Source organism: Sebastes fasciatus, chromosome 1, assembly GCF_043250625.1.
Source record: "Sebastes fasciatus isolate fSebFas1 chromosome 1, fSebFas1.pri, whole genome shotgun sequence".
NCBI classification, from domain to species: domain Eukaryota; kingdom Metazoa; phylum Chordata; class Actinopteri; order Perciformes; family Sebastidae; genus Sebastes; species Sebastes fasciatus.
Window position 1 is genome coordinate 1,027,581 of NC_133795.1, and position 22,546 is coordinate 1,050,126.

The window sequence follows — 22,546 nt, forward strand, 5'->3', positions numbered from 1 at the left end:
AAAAAAGTCTGAAAAAAAAGATCTGAAAAATGTCGGACAAAAAAGATCTGGAAAAAAAAGATCTGAAAAAATGTTTGAAAAAAAAGTCTGAAAAAAAAGATCTGAAAAAATGTCAGAAAAAAAAGATCTGAAAAAAATGTCCGGAAAAAAAAATCTGAAAAAAAAGATCTGAAAAATGTCGGACAAAAAAGATCTGAAAAAAAGTCAGAAAAAAAAGATCTGAAAAATGTTGGACAAAAAAGATCTGAAAAAAAAGATCTGAAAAATGTCGGACAAAAAAGATCTGAAAAAATGTCGGACAAAAAAGTCTGAAAAAAGAGTTCTGAAAAAAAGATTTGAAAAAAATGTCAGAAAAAAAAGATCTGAAAAATGACGAACAAAAAAGTCCGAAAAAAAAGATCTGAAAAATGTCGGACAAAAAAGATCTGAAAAAATGTCAGAAAAAAAAGAGCTGAAAAAAAAGACTGAAAAAAATGTCAGAAAGAAAAGAGCTGAAAAATTTCGAACAAAAAAGTCTGAAAAAAAAGATCTGGAAAAAATGTCAGAAAAAAAAGATCTGGAAAAAAAGATCTGGAAAAATGTCGGACAAAAAAGATCTGAAAAAATGTCGGACAAAAAAGTCTGAAAAAAAAGATCTGAAAAAATTTCCCAAAAAAGGTCTAAAAATGTGAATATTGCCTGAAAAAAGGGCAGCAGAAAAGTCTTACCCATGTCCGAAAAAAGACGGAAAAAAGTTTGAATATTGTCTGAAAAAAGGCAGAAGAAAGGCAGAAGAAAAGAAAGAGAAGAAAGGCAGAAGAAAGGCAGAAGAAAAGTCCGACAAAGAGAAGAAAGGCAGAAGAAAGGAGGAGGAGGAGGAGGAGGTGGAGGTAGAGGAGGATGGGAGGATGAGTCTTATCTTGAGGTCACTGAGGGTCAAATGAAAGGTGATACTGTTGCTACCGTTCGGGGGGGCGGGGGGTTACAGTAGCTCTGCTCTGCAGGAGAAGCACCAACTAATGATGATGATGATGATGATGTCATTAATCATCCTCGGGGTTGAAGAAGAAGACAGATCAACACGAGAGCTGTCCATCGATTAGAATGATTAAACCTAATCAAGATTAATATCCGTAGTTAATCACCTGATTTATGACCTCAGTAAACATTGCAAACATGAGTTTATGGTCTCAATCTCTAGTTTCAAGTCTTCTTCAATACAGCATGATGTTCATTAAATAGATGATGGTCCCGTTTAGAGTCCGATAGACTCCCGTTGTTCAGCGTTCGTTCTACTAAAAGACACTCGAAGCAGTCAGCTGTTCTGTTTTCGTTTAAGTACAAACAAGCCTGTTTTACGCTATAGCCAAAATGATCATCCCAAATAATATCACAGCTAAGCAAGCTAGTGCTAGTGTTAGCTGCTGCCGGTACCTGGCCCCGCCGGGCCTCACTCTGCCCCAGCTCAACGCCGCGGCGGTTCAATGCTCTCCTTTTCGGTGCTTTTTGTGTGTTTTTGTTCTTATATCTGTTCAAATGTTGAGTTTAGTCGTGTGAATCTCATCTACAGCCACGGACATCTTCTGATCACAGCAGTACAGTGCATGTTAGAAAGCCTTCATGTCTGCTATCACCCTGATGAGCTCAGAGAGGAGCTACAGGCTCACCTGTGCTGTCTAGACAACCAGCCACAGGTGAGCTTAATCAGAACACAATCAGTGCTGCTATAACCAGGAGGGGAGGAGGAAGAACACACAGGCTGTTTTCGAAACCGCATACTATACTAGTAGTACGTACTGATTTGGCCAAAATGTAGTATGTAGTATGCAGTATGCGAACAAAAGCTAAATCTCCAGTATGCCAGAAATACCCGGATGACGTACTGATTTGGAAAAATTCTCCAGTATGCATCGGACCAGTCTATCTCGCCTACTGTATCCCACAATGCAAAGCGGCGGAGCAGCACAGGCTACGGGTATAAAAACAGCAGCCAGAAGCTGCTCTTTTTTTACGTTTTCTGTAGCCATTTCATCACTAAATTCACTTCTGAACGTTTTTGAGGCGAGAAATCAACTGTGTAGATTATTAATATCGGCAGTTTTACGAAGTTAGATGGCGAATCGAACATTTGTTCCACCGTTGTCGGAGTTTAGAAGCTCCACAGAATACCGTGACAGCCAGCGAGCGCCTGCCCGGGTCGCTGCCAGCAAGCCGGGTAGTCACGCTCAGAGACCGCTATGAGCTGCTGGAGCTCTCTAGAGACCGGTCTGTAGACGAGAGGCTTTGATTTCCTTGTTGACGGATAGTTTGTTTAAATATCACAACACAGATGTCCATTATAAATTAACAGGAAACTGTTTATTTGCCTTTTTTCGAGTTAAAAAGCTCCACAATCACCCGCGGGCGTAGCTCGCTGGAGAGCCGGCCAGTGACGCTCACAGAGCGGCTGCAGAGCAGCAGAGTGGCGAGAGAAGATGAGAGGAGAGGAAGAGGAGAGGGAAGAGGAGAGAGAAGAGGAGAGAAGAGGAGAGAGAAGAGGAGAGAGAAGAGGAGAGGAGAGGAGAGGGGAGAGGAGAGAGAAGAGGAGAGAAGAGGAGAGAGAAGAGGAGAGAGAAGAGGAGAGGAGAGGAGAGGAGAGAGAAGAGGAGAGAGGAGAGGAGAGAAGAGGAGAGAGAAGAGGAGAGAGAAGAGGAGAGGAGAGGAGAGGAGAGAGAAGAGGAGAGAGGAGAGGAGAGAAGAGGAGAGAGAAGAGGAGAGGAGAGGAGAGGAGAGAGAAGAGGAGAGAGGAGAGGAGAGGAGAGAGAAGAGGAGAGGAGAGAGAAGAGGAGAGAAGAGGAGAGAGAAGAGGAGAGAGAAGAGGAGAGGAGAGGAGAGGAGAGAGAAGAGGAGAGGAGAGAGAAGAGGAGAGGAGAGGAGAGAGAAGAGGAGAGAGAAGAGGAGAGGAGAGAGAAGAGGAGAGGAGAGGAGAGAGAAGAGGAGAGAGAAGAGGAGAGGAGAGAGAAGAGGAGAGGAGAGGAGAGAGAAGAGGAGAGAGAAGAGGAGAGGAGAGAGAAGAGGAGAGAGAAGAGGAGAGGAGAGAGAAGAGGAGAGAGAAGAGGAGAGGAGAGAGAAGAGGAGAGGAGAGAGAAGAGGAGAGAGAAGAGGAGAGGAGAGAGAAGAGGAGAGAGAAGAGGAGAGGAGAGAGAAGAGGAGAGGAGAGGAGAGAGAAGAGGAGAGGAAGAGGAGAGGAGAGAGAAGAGGAGAGGAGAGAGAAGAGGAGAGGGAAAGAGCAGCTTCTGACGGGGCAGAGAGGTTCCTGATGAGACAACATGTCTCTAATATCTGGAGGGAGATCAGTCCTTTTGCTGTAACTGAAAAAGCAGTTTGAGTAAAGTAAACGTTGTGGATGAATGTTTTATATTTCCCGTCTCTCCTCGTTGATGATCCTGTTTGTCGGACTTCTTTATGAGCTGTCAGAATAAATAGTTTAAACCTGCAGTATCTTATAAAGTAAACAAGCACAACATAAACAACAAAATCAAAGTTGTATTTTTTGATAATATTGTAATAGTGGTACAAGTTAGTTTTTTTGTCCTGTGCTTTAAGAGCTGGTTTGAAGGCTTAAGCCTCGTCTAGCATACTGCTAAATACATCACTTTAACTGTCACATACTGCATACTACTCAGGAACGTAGTATGCAGTATGTACTGTATACTGCATACTGCGCTCCTCAGTAGTATGCAGTATGCGGTTTCGAAAACAGCCACAGTGGCTGTATTCCAAACCGCCTACTACATACTACTGATGAACGCAGTATGCAGTATACAGCACATACTGTATACTGCATACTGCGTTCCTCAGTAGTATGCAGTATACAGTACATACTGCATACTGCGTTCCTCAGTAGTATGCAGTATACAGTACATACTGCATACTGCGTTCCTCAGTAGTATGCAGTATGTGACAGTTAAAGTGATGTATTTAGCTGGCTTTATGCTAGACGAGGCTTTGGTGACTACGTCCACTTCCTCTATACAGTCTATGGTCTGTAGAAAGAGATGCATCAGATATTTACTGTTGTTTAAAATGAATAAAAGAGACAAACTGGGCAGTTCTGATCACCTCCTGATGACGTCACAGTCAGTTCAATGCAACATTACAACAACGAGGGACAAAAACGTATTGATTTGGAGCTATTCCAAATATAAAGTGTTTTATTATTATTATTAATAATATTAATAATATCAAACTCCACTCTAAACTACACCACTACAGTGTGTCTTCCACACCCTCTCTCTCTCCATCTAATAAAGCAACACAGATAAATCATAAAGGCCGTTTGCAGCTGGTTGTGAGAAGGAGAGGAGGAGGAGGAGGGGAGGAGGAGGAGGGAGGAGGAGGAGGAGGAGGAGGAGGAGGAGGAGGAGAGGAGGAGGAGGGAGGAGAGGAGGAGGAGGAGGAGAAGGAGAGGAGGAGGAGGAGGGAGGAGGAGGAGAGGAGGAGGAGGAGGAGGAGAGGAGGAGGAGGAGGAGAGGAGGGAGGAGGAGGAGGAGGAGAAGGAGGAGGAGGAGGAGGAGAGGAGGAGGAGGAGGAGGAGAGGAGGAGGAGGAGGAGAGGAGGAGGAGGAGGAGGAGAGGAGGAGGAGGAGAAGAGGAGGGAGGAGGAGGAGGAGGAGGAGAAGGAGGAGGAGAAGGAGGAGGAGGAGGAGGAGGAGGAGGAGAGGAGGAGGAGGAGGGGAGGAGGAGAGGAGGAGAGGAGGAGAGGAGGAGGAGAGGAGGAGGAGGAGAGGAGGAGGAGAAGGAGGAGGAGGGAGGAGGGAGGAGGAGGAGAGGAGGAGGAGAGGAGGAGAGGAGGAGGAGGAGGAGGAGGAGGAGAGGAGGGAGGAGGAGGAGGAGGAGGAGGAGGAGGAGGAGGAGGAGAGGAGGGAGGAGGAGAGGAGGAGGAGGAGGAGGAGAGGAGGAGGAGGAGGAGGAGAGGAGGAGGAGGAGAGGAGGGAGGAGGAGGAGAGGAGGAGAGCAGGAGGAGGAGAGGAGGAGGAGGAGGAGGAGAGGAGGAGGAGGAGAGGAGGGAGGAGGAGGAGAGGAGGAGGAGGAGAGGAGGGAGGAGGAGGAGAGGAGGAGGAGGAGGAGGAGAGGAGGAGGAGGAGAGGAGGGAGGAGGAGGAGAGGAGGAGAGCAGGAGGAGGAGGAGGAGGAGGAGGAGGAGAGGAGGAGGAGGAGAGGAGGGAGGAGGAGGAGAGGAGGAGGAGGAGAGGAGAGGAGGAGGAGGAGAGGAGGGAGGAGGAGGAGAGGAGGAGGAGGAGGAGGAGAGGAGGAGGAGGAGAGGAGGGAGGAGGAGGAGAGGAGGAGAGGAGGAGGAGGAGGAGAGGAGGAGAGGAGGAGAAGGAGGAGGAGGAGGAGAGGAGGAGGAGGGAGGAGGAGGAGAGGAGGAGGAGGAGGAGAGGAGGAGAAGGAGGAGGAGGGAGGAGGAGGAGAGGAGGAGAGGAGGAGGAGGAGAGAGAGGAGGAGGAGGAGAGGAGGGAGGAGGAGGAGAGGAGGGAGGAGGAGGAGAGGAGGAGGAGGAGAGGAGGGAGGAGGAGGAGGAGAGGAGGAGAGGAGGAGGAGGAGAGGAGGAGAGGAGGAGGAGGAGAGGAGGAGAGGAGGAGAAGGAGGAGGAGAGGAGGAGGAGGAGGAGAGGAGGAGAGGAGGAGAGGAAGAGGGAGGAGGAGGAGGAGGAGGAGGAGACTCTCTCCTCTCCTCTCCTCTCCTCTTCAGTGCAGCTGTTTCCGATGAGTCAGGTTATCTGAGCGCAGTGTTTCCCAGCAGACGGTTAACGCCGGCGGGCCGTACGCTCATCGTCTCGTCACTCGGCGCTGTGCAGAGGGGATAGTACAGAGGGGAGGATACCGTCTGATCACTGGGATCTGTTTCCTATTTCTATGTTCATTATTATAGTCATAATGGAATACCACTTTGCTTGTATTGGTCTGTTATTGAACATCAGATATCAACCAGTCTGTGACCTGATAGTCAACAAGGTGTAAAAACCTGCTAATAAATACATCAAATACTAAATTATGCATTCTGTTTTTAAGGGAATTGTTATGAAGTGACCGTTCTGTTGGTACTAGGGGCACAAATATGGCAGCAAATAAATCTGCTTTAAATAGTCGGTGATGACATGGTGAGGGTCATGAACACTGTTTACACTAGTGGTATCAAAAATATTGAATTATCGATACTGAATTTCTAAATGTGCTTTAGGGCGGGGCTACCTGGTGATTGACAGGTCGTTACCACGGCGTTGTCCGGTCTGGGAGTTGTCCGTGTTTTCGTCTTACAACTTTTACCCTTTCACAGTTTGTTTTCACTTCATCAAAGTTAATTAGAACAATTTTGGTCGTTTAAAATTGTCTTATTCAGCGTTCGCTTGTACTTAGCTCCGCCCTCTCGTGTTACTTCTGGTTGCAAAAAACCAAGATGGACACGACCAAAAACCAAGATGGAGACGACCAAAAACCAAGATGGAGACGGCCAAAAACCAAGATGGAGACGACCATAATGCCGAACTCGAGACTTCAGAACCGTAGTCCACAAACCGACGGGTGACGTCGCGGTGACTACGTCCACTTCCTCTATACAGTCTATATAACCAACTCAAAACAACGACACTACTTCACCTTTAAGACCCTTTCTTGGACACGTTGAACATCCCATAATAGTGTAATTTCAGAAGACTTTTCTGCCCTGGCGAGAACAAAATTCCTTTAATTGGAAAGACTATGATTAACAGCGCTCTATATTATTTGTGGGCCTCTTCATCATCATGATCTCATCATCTTCATCAGGCGTTCAGTGGAACCTCGTACTGCTCACGTCTTCCCCGACAGACACTTCATTAGTTCTTTAATCAGCTCAACAGGCATTTAATGGCATTCCTTTAGGTTGATGGTTGATGGTTGATGGTTGATGGTTGATGGGGGGTTTGGGGGGTTGGGGGGTTAAAGTATTTACGGTTCCAAACTGTGAAGCTGTTGGGTGGGGGGGCTGTGCATGGTAAAACACCATGGTGTCCTGCTTTATGAGTGGAACCAGGGTCCACACAGGTCGCCGTTGTTGGTGCAGCTGAGCCGGGGGCCAGGGGCCGCCGGGGGCCCGGTTTGATGTGTGGAGGGGTTGTGTTTGTAAAAACAGACCCGTTGATGACACTCTCCCTTTTCCAGCACCCCCCCCACCCACCTCTAACTGCACCAGTCAATCTGGAAGCCATTTGCTGGGTTTCCACAGAGAAAGTTGAGGCGTGATCACCTCCAGCATCTGCTGAGTGTTTATTTACCCTCAGCCATTAACCCATTAGACTACCCCAACCCTAACCCTGGAGCAGGCCCTCTGAGGACACCACACAGCACTAGAGACCAGAGATAATCTACAAATACACATTATCATACTACTAACCCCTTTACTAGGAACTACAGCGGTCACTCAATTAAATAGTTAATCGCAATTAATCACAAATTATCATTTTTTATCTGTTCTTAATGAACCTTAAAGGGAGATCAGTCAAGTATTTAATACTCTTATCAACATGGCAGTGGACAAATGCTGCTTTATGTAAATGTTTTTCCCCACTGAGCAAAGACATGTCCAAAAGACGTCAATTTAACGTCTCTGTCGACCGTCCAAAAGACGTCCACCGAGGAGCCAGAATGACAGTTTTTTTAAACGTCTTTTTAACGTCCACCAGACGTACAAAAGTGGGTCTGGACTGACGGACATTATATGGACATGATCTGAACGTCTTCCTGACGTCATGTTTGCTGGGTATATATTTATTATTGTAAATCAATTAACAACACAAAACAGTGACAGACATCGTCCAGAAACCCTCACAGGTACTGAGTCTGGAGCGTTATTTAACCTCCTCCATGACCAGCTGGTATGACATGGCAGGTACCGATGGATTCATCAGGTTCTATAGTTTACTATGATACCAGTAGTAGTAGTAGTAGTAGTAGTAGTAGTAGTAGTACTAGTACTAGTTTACTGTGATACCAGGATCTTCACTCTAGCTTTAAAACTGAGCCGCTACAACCTAAAAATCACAAGTTGCATTAAAGCGTTAAACCCAATGAGCTTTGCCAGCTGTAGCTAATACCTGTAGCCTAATGCAGGCTGATACAGCAGTGTTGAGGGAAGTTAAATGTTCAACCATATCTCAGAGTAACTGCACAACTCAAGAGCAGCAAAAACTACAGCCTCCAAAATGACGCCTCTCTAACCAGTATCTACTGTCACCGGTAGAGTCCATCTGACGGTGTCAGAAATGGCGGAGGCCGCGGAAGTTCATTCTTCGGCGCATAATAAGTGAATATACTGTACTTTTAGTTGTATATTGTTTTTCTTCATAATTTTATAATACGTCTGAGGAAAATGTTGATATTCCCACCGGCCTCATCTTCTTCCTCTGTCGTTCCATCTGGTCATTAACCAGAGCAGCTCTTACATCCTCCAAACTCTCCAGTTTCATTCCTCTCTATATTCTGGAGGTTTCTACAGAGGGGTTTGTTCATTTATCATTCACAGCCTGATTTATACAACATTTTATTACTAAAAACATGGAGAAAATACTGTAGATGTTTATGGCTGTTGACAGTATTTTTCAGATTTATTGAGTGATAAAAAAGAGAAAAACTTTGACTCTAATATGTCAACAAAATTAAACAATAATTTTGAACCTGGTTTTATCCAATGTTCACATTTATATTCTGGAAATGTATGAAAATTAGCACATATTTAATAAGATAATGCCTCATTTGCATATTTAAACATATAATTTCAGGAAAAACTGATTGTTATTTCTGTTGCATCACTTCTCTCAGCTGTGATTGTGATGTTGGACTCTGTGTAGAAACATCTGAAGGTCATCATGTCCCTGAAGTGCCAGTTTTTACATTAATAATGTCAGCCAGTGTTTTCTGTTTGCTCTCCTCTCAGAACACCTAAGGGCTGGTCTTGGTGAAGGTGTCCACTGGGACTTTTAGGACCAGAACATTTGTGAGGATGGAGCCCTGCACGATGGAGCCGTGCGTGATGGAGCCGTGCATTGGAGCCGTGCATGATAGAGCGAGCCGTGCGTGATGGAGCCGTGCATGATGGAGCTGTGCGTGATGGAGCCTTGCATTGGAGCCGTGCATGATGGAGCCGTGCGTGATGGAGCCGTGCATTGGAGCCGTGCGTGATGGAGCCGTGCATTGGAGCCGTGCATGCGCCCCACCCCCCCAGCCTCCTCCCCTCCAGCTGAGCCGGGCTGCTGGAGGCTGGAGCTGCAGCTGCTATAAGAGCTCCTCCCTGACAGACCAGCACTCTGGAGCATCCTGAGAGGAAGAGTCACAACCAACTGGAGACTGGAACCTTTTGGAGCGACTTTTACGCGCGGCTCTGGTCTGGTGTGCATGCAGCTGTGTGTTCTGGACATTACGGTTCTGGTGTGCATGCAGCTGTGTGTTCTGGACATTACGGTTCTGGTGTGCATGCAGCTGTGTGTTGTGGACATTAAGGATAGGAATAAGTCCTCTGGAAACGGTCCACCTGATGGCGTTCACCATGCTGAGGCCGGTGGCCACGCATCCCTTCTGCTACCCGGCTGACCTTACCTTGATGTCGGAGGACGAGGAGAGCGACGGCAGCACCGACCAGAGCACCGACCAGAGCACCGAGCAGAGCTACGGCTGCTGCGGGATCCCGGCGGAGAGGGAGAGCTACCGGGACTCCGGTTCCGGTGAGCTGCTGGGGCCGCACCGGAACGCCGCTAACGCCCGGGAGAGACACCGGACCCAGAACGTGAACACCGCCTTCACCGCGCTGCGGACTCTCATCCCCACCGAGCCGCTGGACAGGAAGCTCTCCAAGATAGAGACGCTGCGGCTCGCCTCCAGCTACATCTCTCACCTGCACAACGTGCTGCTGCTCGGGGACGGGGACGGGGACGGGAGGGAGGACACACAGCAGCCCTGTCTCCTCAGACCTGTCCACCAGGACAGGGAGGACAAGAGAGGAGGAGGAAGAGGAGGAAGAGGAGGCAAACAGCCCCGGAACATCTGCACATTCTGCCTCAGCAACCAACGGAGAGGGGTAAAAGATTACTTTAATACACACACACATATAAACACTAGTTTAACATGACCTTCTCATGGTGCACACACACACACACACACACACACACACACGCACACACAGAAACACACACACACACACACACACACACACACACACACACACACACACACACACACACGCACACACACACAGAAACACACACACGCATACACACACACACACAGCATATTAGATCTTCTGTTCCTCAAATCTAAAAAACTACTGTTTAATACGGTTTATATTAAATATAATATATCATGCAAAGCTGTTCACAACTTTTATTAAACATCTGCCTGTTAGTTCTGTTATTCCAGTTATTATATTATATATTACACTGGCCTATAACCCGACGCGTTCACTGGTCTTTAATCCGACGCGTTTATTTTCGTAATATTCTGCTTCTTCCGCCCAAAAACGTTGGCGCGCTACTCGTCCCGCAGCGTTGCCAGCACCTGTACAAAACATACATCAAAACGTGCGGAATGATCGGGAATCGTGTGCTATGACTTGTCTAAGAGATTTGCGCAGCGGTTTCCGAAAAAAAAAAAAAATTCTCCATAGGAATGAATGGGAAAATCGACGTGAAGCGTGCTCAAAAACACTCCTCTTTGGGGCCATACAGAGTCGCCATACTTTAACATAGAAACATGATTCAAAGTTTAAACAGGTCACGAGTCATGGGACTTTGTTTTGGTCAAATGGCCATTTTCATAGCTGAAACGGTTTTCACGAAATCGCAGTTTATGTTTTGTGAAATTTTCAGCCCGTTTCAGATTTTATAATGGGTGTGTATTGCGTGGGTCGTTAAAGGCTAGAGCGCGTGATGTCATCACTAGAGTGCGGGAAAGCGTTAAAAATTTTCCGAACAAATTGCTCCGTAGCCCACAACGTCCACTTCTCATAGATAATTTTTTCATCAAATTGTAGGAAATGTTGTGCCGGTCGCAGTCATGTAGCTATGGAAACAGTCGGACTTGCACATATGACGATAAATCCCTGGAAGTGACTGCAACTCCAGGCCACGCTCCCATAGGGGCCCATATTCAATTTGGAAGATTTTTTTGGATCAGAGCAAAAGTTTCTAGATTTAGAAACTGCTGCTGAAGTCACTTTTTTAACACTACACACACAATTCTCACACCATATCTTCATCTGTGAATCCTTAATCGTCTCCTAAACGATCGTAGTGATAGGAGTCACGTTTTTTGTCGGAGAGGCGGTTGTTCGATAGCTATTTTTCTCTTTGAGTCCATGTAAAACTGTCTAACTGGAGATTAGCAGTAACATCAAAGCAGTGAAGATCAAAGGTTTCCTTGGTAGCCGTTGATTGCTGGTACTCAGGTGATATAGATGAAGTAATCAGAGCAGGTTGACACACACACACACACACTCTATTTACTGTATCACGCCATTTCAGTGAGCCAGCATGCTCTAAACCAGGGCTTCAATGGATCAGGGCCATAATTAATGTCATTAATTACACCTGTGATTAAAAGTCCTCAACTCTCACTCTTGTTGGTGTAGAGTTGCAGCTAACGATTATTTTCATTGTTGATTACTCTCTCGGTTAATCGATTAGTTGTTTGGTCTATAAAATTGTGAAAAATGTCTCAGATGTCTCGTTTTGTCCACAACTCAAAGATCTTCAGTTTACTGTCACAGAGGAAAGAAACCAGGGAATATTCACAGTTAAGAAGCTGCATCAGAGAATTTAGACTTTATTTTCTTTAAAAAAGATTCAACCAAAAATAGTTGGCGATTGATTTAATAGTTGACAACTAATCGATTAATCGTTGCAGCTCTACTTGATGGGTCATTTGAGTGCCGAATGTCCAATAGAACCATAATATTCCAGATAAGGTTATTAATTGATGGATTTCAGTGTGTTTAAGGAGGGAACACATTTATAAATGAGGTCTGGTCAGCAGGAAGCAGGAAGGGCAGCTCGGTGCGTTCAGAACACCAGTTAAATAAAAATAAATGTTATTTAATATTGTTTTTAAGACAGTGCTGTCATATATTTTTATTAACATTCTTGTGTGACACTTGATGTGTACGCTGTTTTATTTCAGAGATGAGAGCTGTGAATTTCACTGGATAAATACTTGAAGTCTTTTTCTGTTCAGTTACTGAGTTTGAGTAAATATACGTCTCTGCTGGACTTGTTCATCATCAGATCGTTTGACTGAGTGAGTCTGTTCCACTTTAGAGGGACAGATGAGCTGCGTTCCATCCATCTGTGTGGGGATTCAGTTTATTCACTGCATGGAGATCATATCACTTCTCTTTATACATTCTAGAGACATAATTACTATGAAGCTATTTAATAAGCTTTAGGAAAGATTCACCGATACCGGTACTGGATATCGGGCCGAAACGACTCATATAGCTGGATCAGATATCGGTGACAATGGGGCTGATCTATTAAATTCAGTTCTATGTTTTTATACTTTATACATTATATATTGAAATTATAATTCCTGTTAAAGTTTTGACCAATTTGTTGCTGCGTTGAAAAGGTTTACACTTCAATTAAAATTCCTGTTAATTTAGATGATTTTTTACCAAGTTGTTGGTGTATGATTTATTATTTTAATGATAAATAACAATTAAATACATTTAAATCTGCGTATTTATTCGTCACATTTTGTTTTGCAAAGTTAGGAAAGCGATGATTAAATCCAGCCTGATGTTGTCTTACACATAACAGAATGATCCGGTCACTTCCACACAGTGAGACACACAGCTGATTAATTAAACATGAATTAAACACTGCTATCGGATCGGTGCATCCCTGTAGGAGAGTCCATAATCATGTTCAGGTGAAATCTATATCTCCTATAGCTACACAGTGACAGTATTTGTCCCTCTTTGTTCTCAGGTGAAAGACAGACGAGACTGTGTGAAGATGCACGGCGGCAGCGGGAGACAGATCAGTCGGCGGTGAGACTGTCTCAGTTGGACTAGATCGACTCTTCAGAAGGACACTTCAGGGAAACGTCCACCGACCGTCCGCAGAGTCTGGAAGCATCTCCGTCTCCGTGTCTGAGGACGAGTCTGACTTCTGGCTTCGGCTCATTGGTCTCTTCACCCTGTACTGTGTGAGATAAGAGGACCGGCACCAGAACCATCAGCAGATACAGACACTCTCTCTCCAGAACAACTAAAGGCGGAGGGGAATATTGTACCAGTGAGTGAATTAGAGCTGCTGTAGGTCGATATGTTCAGGGGATCGGTGACTTCTACACAATGAACGATCCCTCAGGAGCAGAATCTCTACTGAGTCTCTGAACATGAGGTTCTTATTCAAACAGGAAGTGAGTAACCTCACGCAGGTTTTCTGCTGAATATACAACATGACCCGCTCTGGATGACTAAAAGGTTTATTATCACGGAGCAGCATGGGTAATGCTAATTATGACTTAAAGGGGACATATCATGAAAAACTCACTCTTTCAGTGCTTGTGTTCATCCAGCTGGGTATATATCCCACAAACTGTGCAATCAGACGACCAGACAGTGTTCTGTGTGATTCAACCAGCCAATCAGATGTAACTCCCCTTCCTGTGTCACCTGCAGGCTCATTAGAAGATACCGTCCACAGCTGGAGAACTACCTTTGTAAAGGTGCACCGTGTTTTTCTTGCTAGCCAATCAGAGCAGACCGGGCTTCTCTTAAAGAGACAGACGGAGCGTTTCAGACAGAGAGTGAATACAGGAATATAATAATAATAAAATGTACTGTCGCCCCGGCTCGGTTTACATTGTAGGTGATTGAACGTCAGGTGTGTTTCATACAGGCGCTAAAGGGTGTGTTTGGTATCACACGCCGAGGGGCGCGGCAAAGCATTAAAGCATGTAAACATGTTCTTGTAGAAACCTGAAATACGAGTATGAACCTGGAGATGAGCTGATATGTCCCCTTTAAAGACACAGTCCATCATACAACATGTAGATAAAACCATATCTGCTCCAGAACCGGCGAGATGAACTTAAAGTTCTTCGGTATGTGAACTGACAACAGATGAGAACTCTATCAAATCATGCTGGCTGAGGTTCAATTACATAAATAATGTCTTTTATCTGTAGGTCAAACTCTTTATAGTCACATGTGTGAAATGACCAGTGCGTTAGCATGACTGCTGGACAGACGGATCTATCAGAGACACCAGATGGTTCTTGGTGCCCCTCATATACTCTGCTGGGTCAGATACCGATGAGACAAACATGGTGAGACCAGGAGGACTTTGTGAAGCTGGTAGCCGACAGCGGAGCAGCTCCAGGAGCTATACGAGAGAGGACAGACCACTCCGTCCACTCCGTCCACTCCGTCCACTCCGCTGGGGTTGTGAGGCTGCGTGCAACAGGACAGAATATTCGTGGGACTTTGTTTGCTCTTTCATTACATGTTGTAATCTACTTTGAAATTAAATTTATTTTTACATAAAGGTGGCTCTCTTGTTTGCCTTCACGATGGTTTCACAACCTCATAGATGGTTTTAACTGAATTGACATTAAAACATATTCTGGTTAAGTTGCAGAGTTTGAAATATTTTTAATTATTTTCCCGTAAAAAAGCTGTTCAAAAAAATCATACGTGACACTTTCTTTTTCTTTTTTTATTACCGTCACCGTGTCGTAAAGATAAAGCTGGAGTCGGTGACGTTCTTCAGAAACAGTTTTTGTTATGTGTGTTGAGATTCTCACGACGTCCCGACAACAATCAATAATATATTATTAGTATATTCCGTTTTTATATTCTGAATCAGGTCTCATTCTGAACGGAGCATTTTCAGATGAAGACGTGATCTGTTGATATTCTTCAGGTTTTAGGAGCATTCTTTGGACATTTATATACAGCACATTCAGATTTCAGGTTTGTACTGCAGTTTGCGACACACGGCCTCTCGTCTGGTCAGACGGAGAAACTCAGGAGGTTGACCGCTGGTGGAAGCAGAAATCTCATAACCAGATATATGAAAACCTGGAGGAATAAAAGCCAAATTGCAGCGGGTGAGTGTTTATGTCATGTAATAATATCATCTGTGTGAATCATGTAATAATATCATTTGTGTGAACAGACCCTTTAACACTGCCAGCTTAGTTTGTAGACGTTGCAAAGAGTCGTCTCTACAACATGAACCCCCTTCAGATGTTCCTGATGTTTCAAAGGTTATAAACCACGTGTAGAGTTCATGTAAATTTAGGACAGCAGGAACCTAAAGAACAAACCACTTCACCATCCCAACCGCTCAGAGGAGGAAACCTATACGGGGAATTCCAGAGCAGGTTTACCCTCTCCGTCTGAGTAACGCCACGGACTCTGAAGAGAGGAAGTAATCAATCTCTTCCTCTCTGAGACGCTGGTGTCGGTACGGCAGCGGTATCTGACCACAGAGAGCCCGTCAGGGTGCCAGTTAGGAAGGCATGAATCACAGTCAGCTCTGGGAAAAAGGTAACGGCAAAACAGGAAAGACACAAATGAGCGTTGTTGGATGTATTGTGGTGACTGATGATTACTCATGGGGACCATCAGGGGGGGGGTGGAGCACATTACTGGAGCCACGCCAACAAGATCAACCAGGGAGAGAGAGAGGGGAGGAAGCAAACGTTAAACGATGGTGGTAGAGCTGAAAATAAATAATAAAACACAGAATCTCCTGAATGCAGCTCAAACTGGAGGAGCTCATCGTCTCTATTCAGAGTTGTGGAAATTTAGAAACGGTATCCAGGAAAATATGTGAGGGCTGATCTTTGGCATGACTCTGCTCTGGTAGTAAATCTCTCGGGTTTGGATCCACATGTGGTGTTGATCAGTCACAGCTAATATCACCTAGCACCCTGCGTCCAGACAAACACAGCTGCTGATGAGTTAATGTTAGAGAACCAGAGTGAACACGCAGAGACAGACAGAAACACAGCTCTTTAATCGGATGGAAAGAGGACGTAAAGAAGTTCTTAAAGGATGAACGGCAGCAGACCGATCTGAAAAATCTGCACCGCATTTTAACAATCAATAAAAGTGGACGAGATGTTCACTGTGATGAGTTACCTCATTCAAGCCAGTCTCTACAAGCTGATGGTGAAATGAACTGGAAAAAATGTAAAACACTAGGCGACAGTATCTCTTAAAATAATAAAACAATGTTAAAGGAATAGTCTGATATTTTGGGAAATACACTTATTGGCTTTGTTGCAGAGAGTTTGGTGAGAAGATTGACACTCTGTCTTATTATGTGGATGAGACTTTAGTTGTTCAGTCAGAAGACTGAAAAACAGTTCCCATCCACATAATAATATAAAATAAAATGCCTTCTTAATAATAATAATGAACAAATGCCTCTATATCAACAAACAATTAAGGAAACTGAAATATTGGTTTGTGGTTTTCCCTTCACCCTCCTTTAAAGTTTTCCCAAATAAAATACACTAAAAGAAATGGGTATAAAGGGTTTCATTGAAAATCAACAAATGAATAGGATACAAAAATACAGCCTGCAGGCGTTAGGCTATTGTAAGGCAAGCCAGATCGCTGCACAAATAGTACCTAAACGTCCCAGTGCAGGTAACCCAATTGGTTGGCACTTAACTTGTTTCCCCAACTAGGAGTCAACACTCTCAACAAACAAAACACAAAGATCACAGGATCACAGAATCCCAAAAGGGCCCAAAACAGACCAGAGTTTCTGGTAAAGCTGATAACACATGTTGCATTGAGTGAAGGAGAGATCAGAATGACACTGGGTGTGCAGTTTCCCTCCTCTTTTAAGCCCTACAGAAAGGGCGTCGTTACACCCTGATTGGCCAAGAGGGGAATGCACCAAGCTGCTCTCAACTATCATTTAAGAGCCAGTCCCCACACCCTGCGCAACAGGTGAACTGAATAACCCTCTAATCACTCAGCAACTCAACCAAAAAAACACCAGGGAAAAGGGAAACAACAGCAAGCACCAGAGAATTGGCAGCTGCCACAGGTACGTATGTTAACGTATCTTCATACAACGGTTCAGATCAGATCTTGCAAAATGTTATTCCTCATTTTTCGTGCGTTCTCCTTTAGGGCCGTCAATCGGTTAGAATATTTAATCACGAACAATCCCAAATGAATTGCTGAGTTTTTATCTGTTCTAAATGAACCTTAAAGGAGATTAGTCCAGTATTTAATCCTCTTATCAACATGAGAGTGGACAGATATGCTGCTTTATGTAAATGTATGTATATATTTATTATTATAAATCAATGATCAACACAGATCAATAACAGATATTGATCCAGAAACCCTCACAGGTACTGCATTTAGCATAAAACAATATGCTCCAATCAGAACATGGCAAACTGCAGCCCAACAGGCAACGACAGCTGTCAGTGTGTCAGTGTGCTGACTTGACTATGACTTGCCCCAAACTGCATGTGATTATCATAAAGTGGGCATGTCTGTAAAGGGGAGACTCGTGGGTACCATAGAACCCATTTACATTCACTGATCTGGAGGTCAGAGGTCAAGGGACCCCTTTGAACATGGACATGACAGTTTTTCCTCTCCAACATTTAGTGTTAGTTTGGAGTGTTATTTAACCTCCTTCATGACCAGTGACAACCTAAAAATCACAAGTTGCGTTAACGGTGTGGCATTATAACAAATTTGCGTTAGCGTGTTATTATGGTGTTTACTTTGACAGCTCTAATTGTTTTTGAACATTAAAACATGTAAACATGTTCTAGTAGAAACACAAAACACAAGTATGAACCTGAAAATGAGCTGATATGTCTCCTTTAAGTATTTACATATCCTTATACAGTATAACGCTTCCGCATTTTTTGTACGATGTCCTACGAATGTCCAACAACACGTGTCAATTTCTGCTTCTTACATACATAGACTTTTTAAATTAAACTTCTGTCTTCACAGGAAACTACTTGTTTATGTTTAGGAAGCGATGGTAGTTTGGGTTAACGTTACTGAGGTAGTGGCGTTACTTAAGTACATACAACAACTTTGACTTCTGGTTTCACCGGGACACGACCAGCGGCCTCCTGGTGAACGTCTGGTGTTTGTCGCTCTTTATACTTCCTCGTTCACGATTACGTGGATTACATACAAATTGATTTTGTGGGATATATATATGAATTACAGTGCATTCATTTCCATAGGTGCAGCTACGAACAGTGTGAGAACAGCTGGCACATTTATTTAAATTGGCAAAACGCAGACTTATTTTTAGCTCTCTAACAGGTTGTGGCTCAGAGTTGGAGGTGTAGTGGTTGATTCAGGATTCCTGCATCGTTTCTATGGCAACATGTGCAGCTGATGTATGCAGACACTTCTATAGAAGCTGTGCTTTCATAGAGAAATGTAATTTGTGCTTGTGACAGTCTCTGTGTGTGTTTGTGTTGAGAATAGCTTATCCATGTACACTACAATACTTGACGATACCTCGGGCCTCTGTATCTCTGTATTTTACCGCAGCGTGCGGTGCAGCCGCTGAGTCACGGCCAACCGGGAGATTTATGGCAGATTTTAAACGTTTGACAACACAGTTATGACTAAACTGAATCCTTTAAATCACCCCTGAAGTGATGTTTGGAGGTACACCCCTCTGGAAGAAAGTTATTGCACTCGCAGTCCTCTGGGGCGGCACAAATAACTGCACACTTGCATAAAGCATCCCAGCCCTCCGGTTTCCCTCCACCTGTCAGAGCCGAGGCCTAATTAGAAGCTGCTGTGTGAGCTTATCCTGCAGCTCCGAGGGCCCCGCTCAATGGCTCCCAGAGGCCCCCCCGCTGCCCCAGGCAGGAAGATGTCATAGAGGAACAGGAAGGAAAAGGCCCGAGCGCTCGACCCGGCCGAGGCCCTCCCCGTGGGGCCCCGGGCTCTGGGTCAGTGCCAGCTTTGACATCAGTTGGGGCCCAGATGACCCGCCGCGCTCAGCTGACACTTATTCTAATTCCTGGGTGGGAAAACACGGCTGAACGTAAACCTGAACATCAAACTATTTAACATGTAATGTAGATGAAGTAGAAGTAAATACTTGTGGTATTATAGCAAGTATAAATATGCAACTCGGTCGCTCATAAAGGTGTGTGAATGCCACAGTAATGTACAAGGCAACAAGCGGGTAATAGATTAGTATGTTCTGAGTGTCTTTGACCTAAAAACTGGTCAAAAGTGGCGTCTAAAAAAGCTAACCACACCGGTAAAGGCAGAGATAATACGGAGGGGAAAGATTTCATATCTTCTGTATCTTATTGGAATCCTTTATATACACCAGAGATAGAAAGGGAAGTATGGAGCTGGTGTGGTGTCTTATTAAAGTCAGTGATATCCCTGAACAGGACAGGATAAAGTTCCATCTGAACGTAAATTAATATGTCAGACTCGTCAGCGGCGCTTTCCCCGATCCTCAGCCCCATCTGGTCAGCATTAGTGGAGGATACCACGCGGCAGATAGGACGGGCTAAGACTGTGATTCAGCTCCCCTCCACCACACTAGACCCTGGACAGACCCTGGACAGACCCTGGACAGACCCGTATGGTGCTGTAGCTCAACGGTTTGACAGAACAGACCCCCCCCCCCCCCACCTCGCTGCCGCTGGTTCAACCCTACAGTTCCCTACAGCCAGCCGGCCCGTCAGAGTAATCGCCATCGGACACGCACTGCGGGTCCTTTCATGGAACAGCGGCCTCGGATAGACCGCTTCCCATTTTTATGATTGTTTTCCATTGATGGGTGGAGGGGGAGCAGTGGGAGCAGTGGGAGAAGCCCAGTTTCCATTGATGGGTGGAGTGGGAGAAGCCCAGTCCTCTGCAGCAGCCAAACAGGCAGTGGCCAGTTGTTTAAAGGGCGGAAGTAACAAAATTGTCTGTGAAACAGTCGCGGTTATGTTCAGGCAACAAAACCACGGTAACGGCTGCAGTTGGTTTGGAGGTGTAGTGGAGGGTAAACGCAAGTATACGGGTATATCCACCGCTTTCTCTGGTGGTTTACAGTATACCAATCCATCAGCCATATAGGAGAGTATACATACTTCCTTCTCTATAACCTACTCAGTAGTACATCCAGGCAACAAAACCACTTAGTTAGGTTTAGGAAAAACATCATGGTTGGGCTTAAACAAGTACATAAACTAGGTAAAATACATACGTAAACAACGTAACATACATACGGAACACACGTCACAAACGTGATTTCAAAATAACTCAACACTCTGGGTGATGAACTCAGGTATCCCACCTTCCATCAGCAGTTCATCTCACCAGCTCTGAGCGTAGCATATTCATGTGGATGCGTTTACACTGCAGTCAGTACAGACCGCATGGTGTGAAATGACACGCCTAAAGCAAGAACGGCGTTGTGATTGCACGCAAAATGACTGACAAGTTGCCGTGTCATTCATGTAACATTTGATGATCTGGTTTATCAGAGGTGGGCGATCCTGCCTGCTGATGTCCAGTAGGACCAGTATCACCGAGTAGGACCAGTAGAACCAGTATCACTGAGATATCGGTCTAGCAGAGCAGACGAGTGTGTGGGCGAGGGCTCTGTATGCGTCGACACACTCTCCTCTGAGCAGCGGACTCTCTCGGGACGGTTGTTTCCCTCCCAACATGCAGTGGGAGGAAGCGGAGGAATGACCTGAGACATTAGTACAGACAATATCAGTCCACCGGGGCAGGGCTCTGATTGCTCTTTGCCTCAGACTCAGGGCGGCGGTCCTCATGAAGAGGTGAAAGGTGACTAATCTGAGGCCTGATTTCTCCCCTGTCAGAATAATACCACAGTATTTCTGTACAGACGGCTCTGGAGGAGGAAAGAGGCAGACTTCCTCAGAAGCCTGACGTCCATCACAGACCCAAAGAGACGTGTTTTTTAGTGACATACTTTACTCCTGACGTTCTAATCTACTAACTTGAACCCCGACAATAAAGAGAAAATACATTCCCATCCCGGTTTTTCCAATAGATAATTAAACTGCTCTGTGCACTTCCCTTCAACCCCAGAGTTTACAGCAGAAGAATCACAGGTAGTGTTTGGCAGAGATTCATGGGAGATAACGGTCCAGAACAACACACACAAACAAAGACACATATATTAAGTCGTGACACTGCATCATGGGAAAAACTCTCTGAGGTATAAGGAAGCCCGTGGATCTGCATTTTAACAAGCCATGAAGAATGATCCCGGGGACAATAAATGCAATTGTTCAGCGCTCGGAGCCTCCTGTAAGCGGGAGATGGATGGGAGGAAGAATATACGTCTGAAAACTTTGAACCAGTTTCAACACCCACAGCAATTGTTGAGAGGATATCCTCAATCAAGGCCCCAAAGAGCACAATGAATAGTCTGGCTGACAGAAACCTGCTGCCCCCCAACAACCTCCTCGACCTGCCGGCTGCACGGTGGAGAAGAATGAGTGCGCCGGCGGCCGCTCCAAGCACAACACTGAACGTTTCCCATTGAGCGATGCCAAAAGGAGTCTGCTGCCATTTCAAACACGTCACTCATCTGATAACGGATCAGTGTTTGCTGGCAGTAAAGGGAGATAAAAACCTGTTACTGCATTCACACACATGGTTGGATTAGTCTGTTATTAGGCCACATTAGCCTATTAACCTTTATTTACACCATCCTGCCGCTGTGCTTTCTGTGCATGAACCCTGTCCCTGTCCCCGTCCCCGTCCCCGTCCCCGTCCCCGTCCCCGTCCCTACTGTATTATGGTCCGTGTCCACAGCCTCCGTCCTTTCCACGCTTCCCATTCATTGTCTATAAGCAGCCATGCAGCAATGCATTCTGGTATCGTGGCGGAGCGATTCGAGAGACGGGGCGTCACGTCGACCGCTCCTCATTTGCATAAAGTTAAGGTCTGGGCTATCTTACGTAAATCAGGGGCGTCCGGCGCGACTCGCCGCCTCTGGAAACTCCAGAGAAACTTTTAAACTAAACGTTGTCGATCTAAATGAAGACGGATTCATCAACTAGGTGGATTAGTTGTCTCATAAAATGTTTTCAGAAAACGTCACATAGCCTGTACGTGAGCACGTGGGTTCAATAGTAGCGTATGCAGCATAAGGCCCGCTACTCTTATCAGGACAGTCTGACCCCCCCCCCACCCCCCCCCCCCCGGTGGACAAACAGGAATAGCAGTGAATTTTACTGAAAAATTGGAATTAACGACTTCTCTTCAATTTTCACATTTAATAGTCCCCCCTGGGCTACATAATTATTAGGGATGCATGATACCACTTTTTTCAGACCGAGTACAAGTACGTACATTTGGGTACTCTCTGATACCGAGTACCGATACGAGTACTTCTCTGTGTCTAAAGAGCCTCGTTAACAGCCAGCTGGAGGGTGTGAGTGACACACGGCAGGCTGGGGAGTCCCGCATACGAGGCGGTGCTCCGCCACCGGCTCTAGGTCGGCTTGGAAAAGCTCAGAGCAAAGCTGGCTCGCGGCT

The 22,546-nt window shown here is 45.4% G+C and overlaps 1 protein-coding gene across 1 annotated transcript; it reads left to right on the top strand.

The window, feature by feature from the left end:
• Nucleotides 1-9,189: 9,189 nt before the first annotated feature.
• LOC141780355 (transcription factor 15-like) lies at nucleotides 9,190-13,442 on the top strand. The gene is made up of 2 exons (XM_074655913.1): nucleotides 9,190-10,066; nucleotides 12,972-13,442. The coding sequence occupies exons 1-2, from the start codon at nucleotides 9,527-9,529 to the stop codon at nucleotides 13,035-13,037; spliced, it is 606 nt and encodes a 201-aa protein (XP_074512014.1). The 5' UTR covers nucleotides 9,190-9,526; the 3' UTR covers nucleotides 13,038-13,442.
• The last annotated feature ends 9,104 nt before the right edge of the window (nucleotides 13,443-22,546 follow it).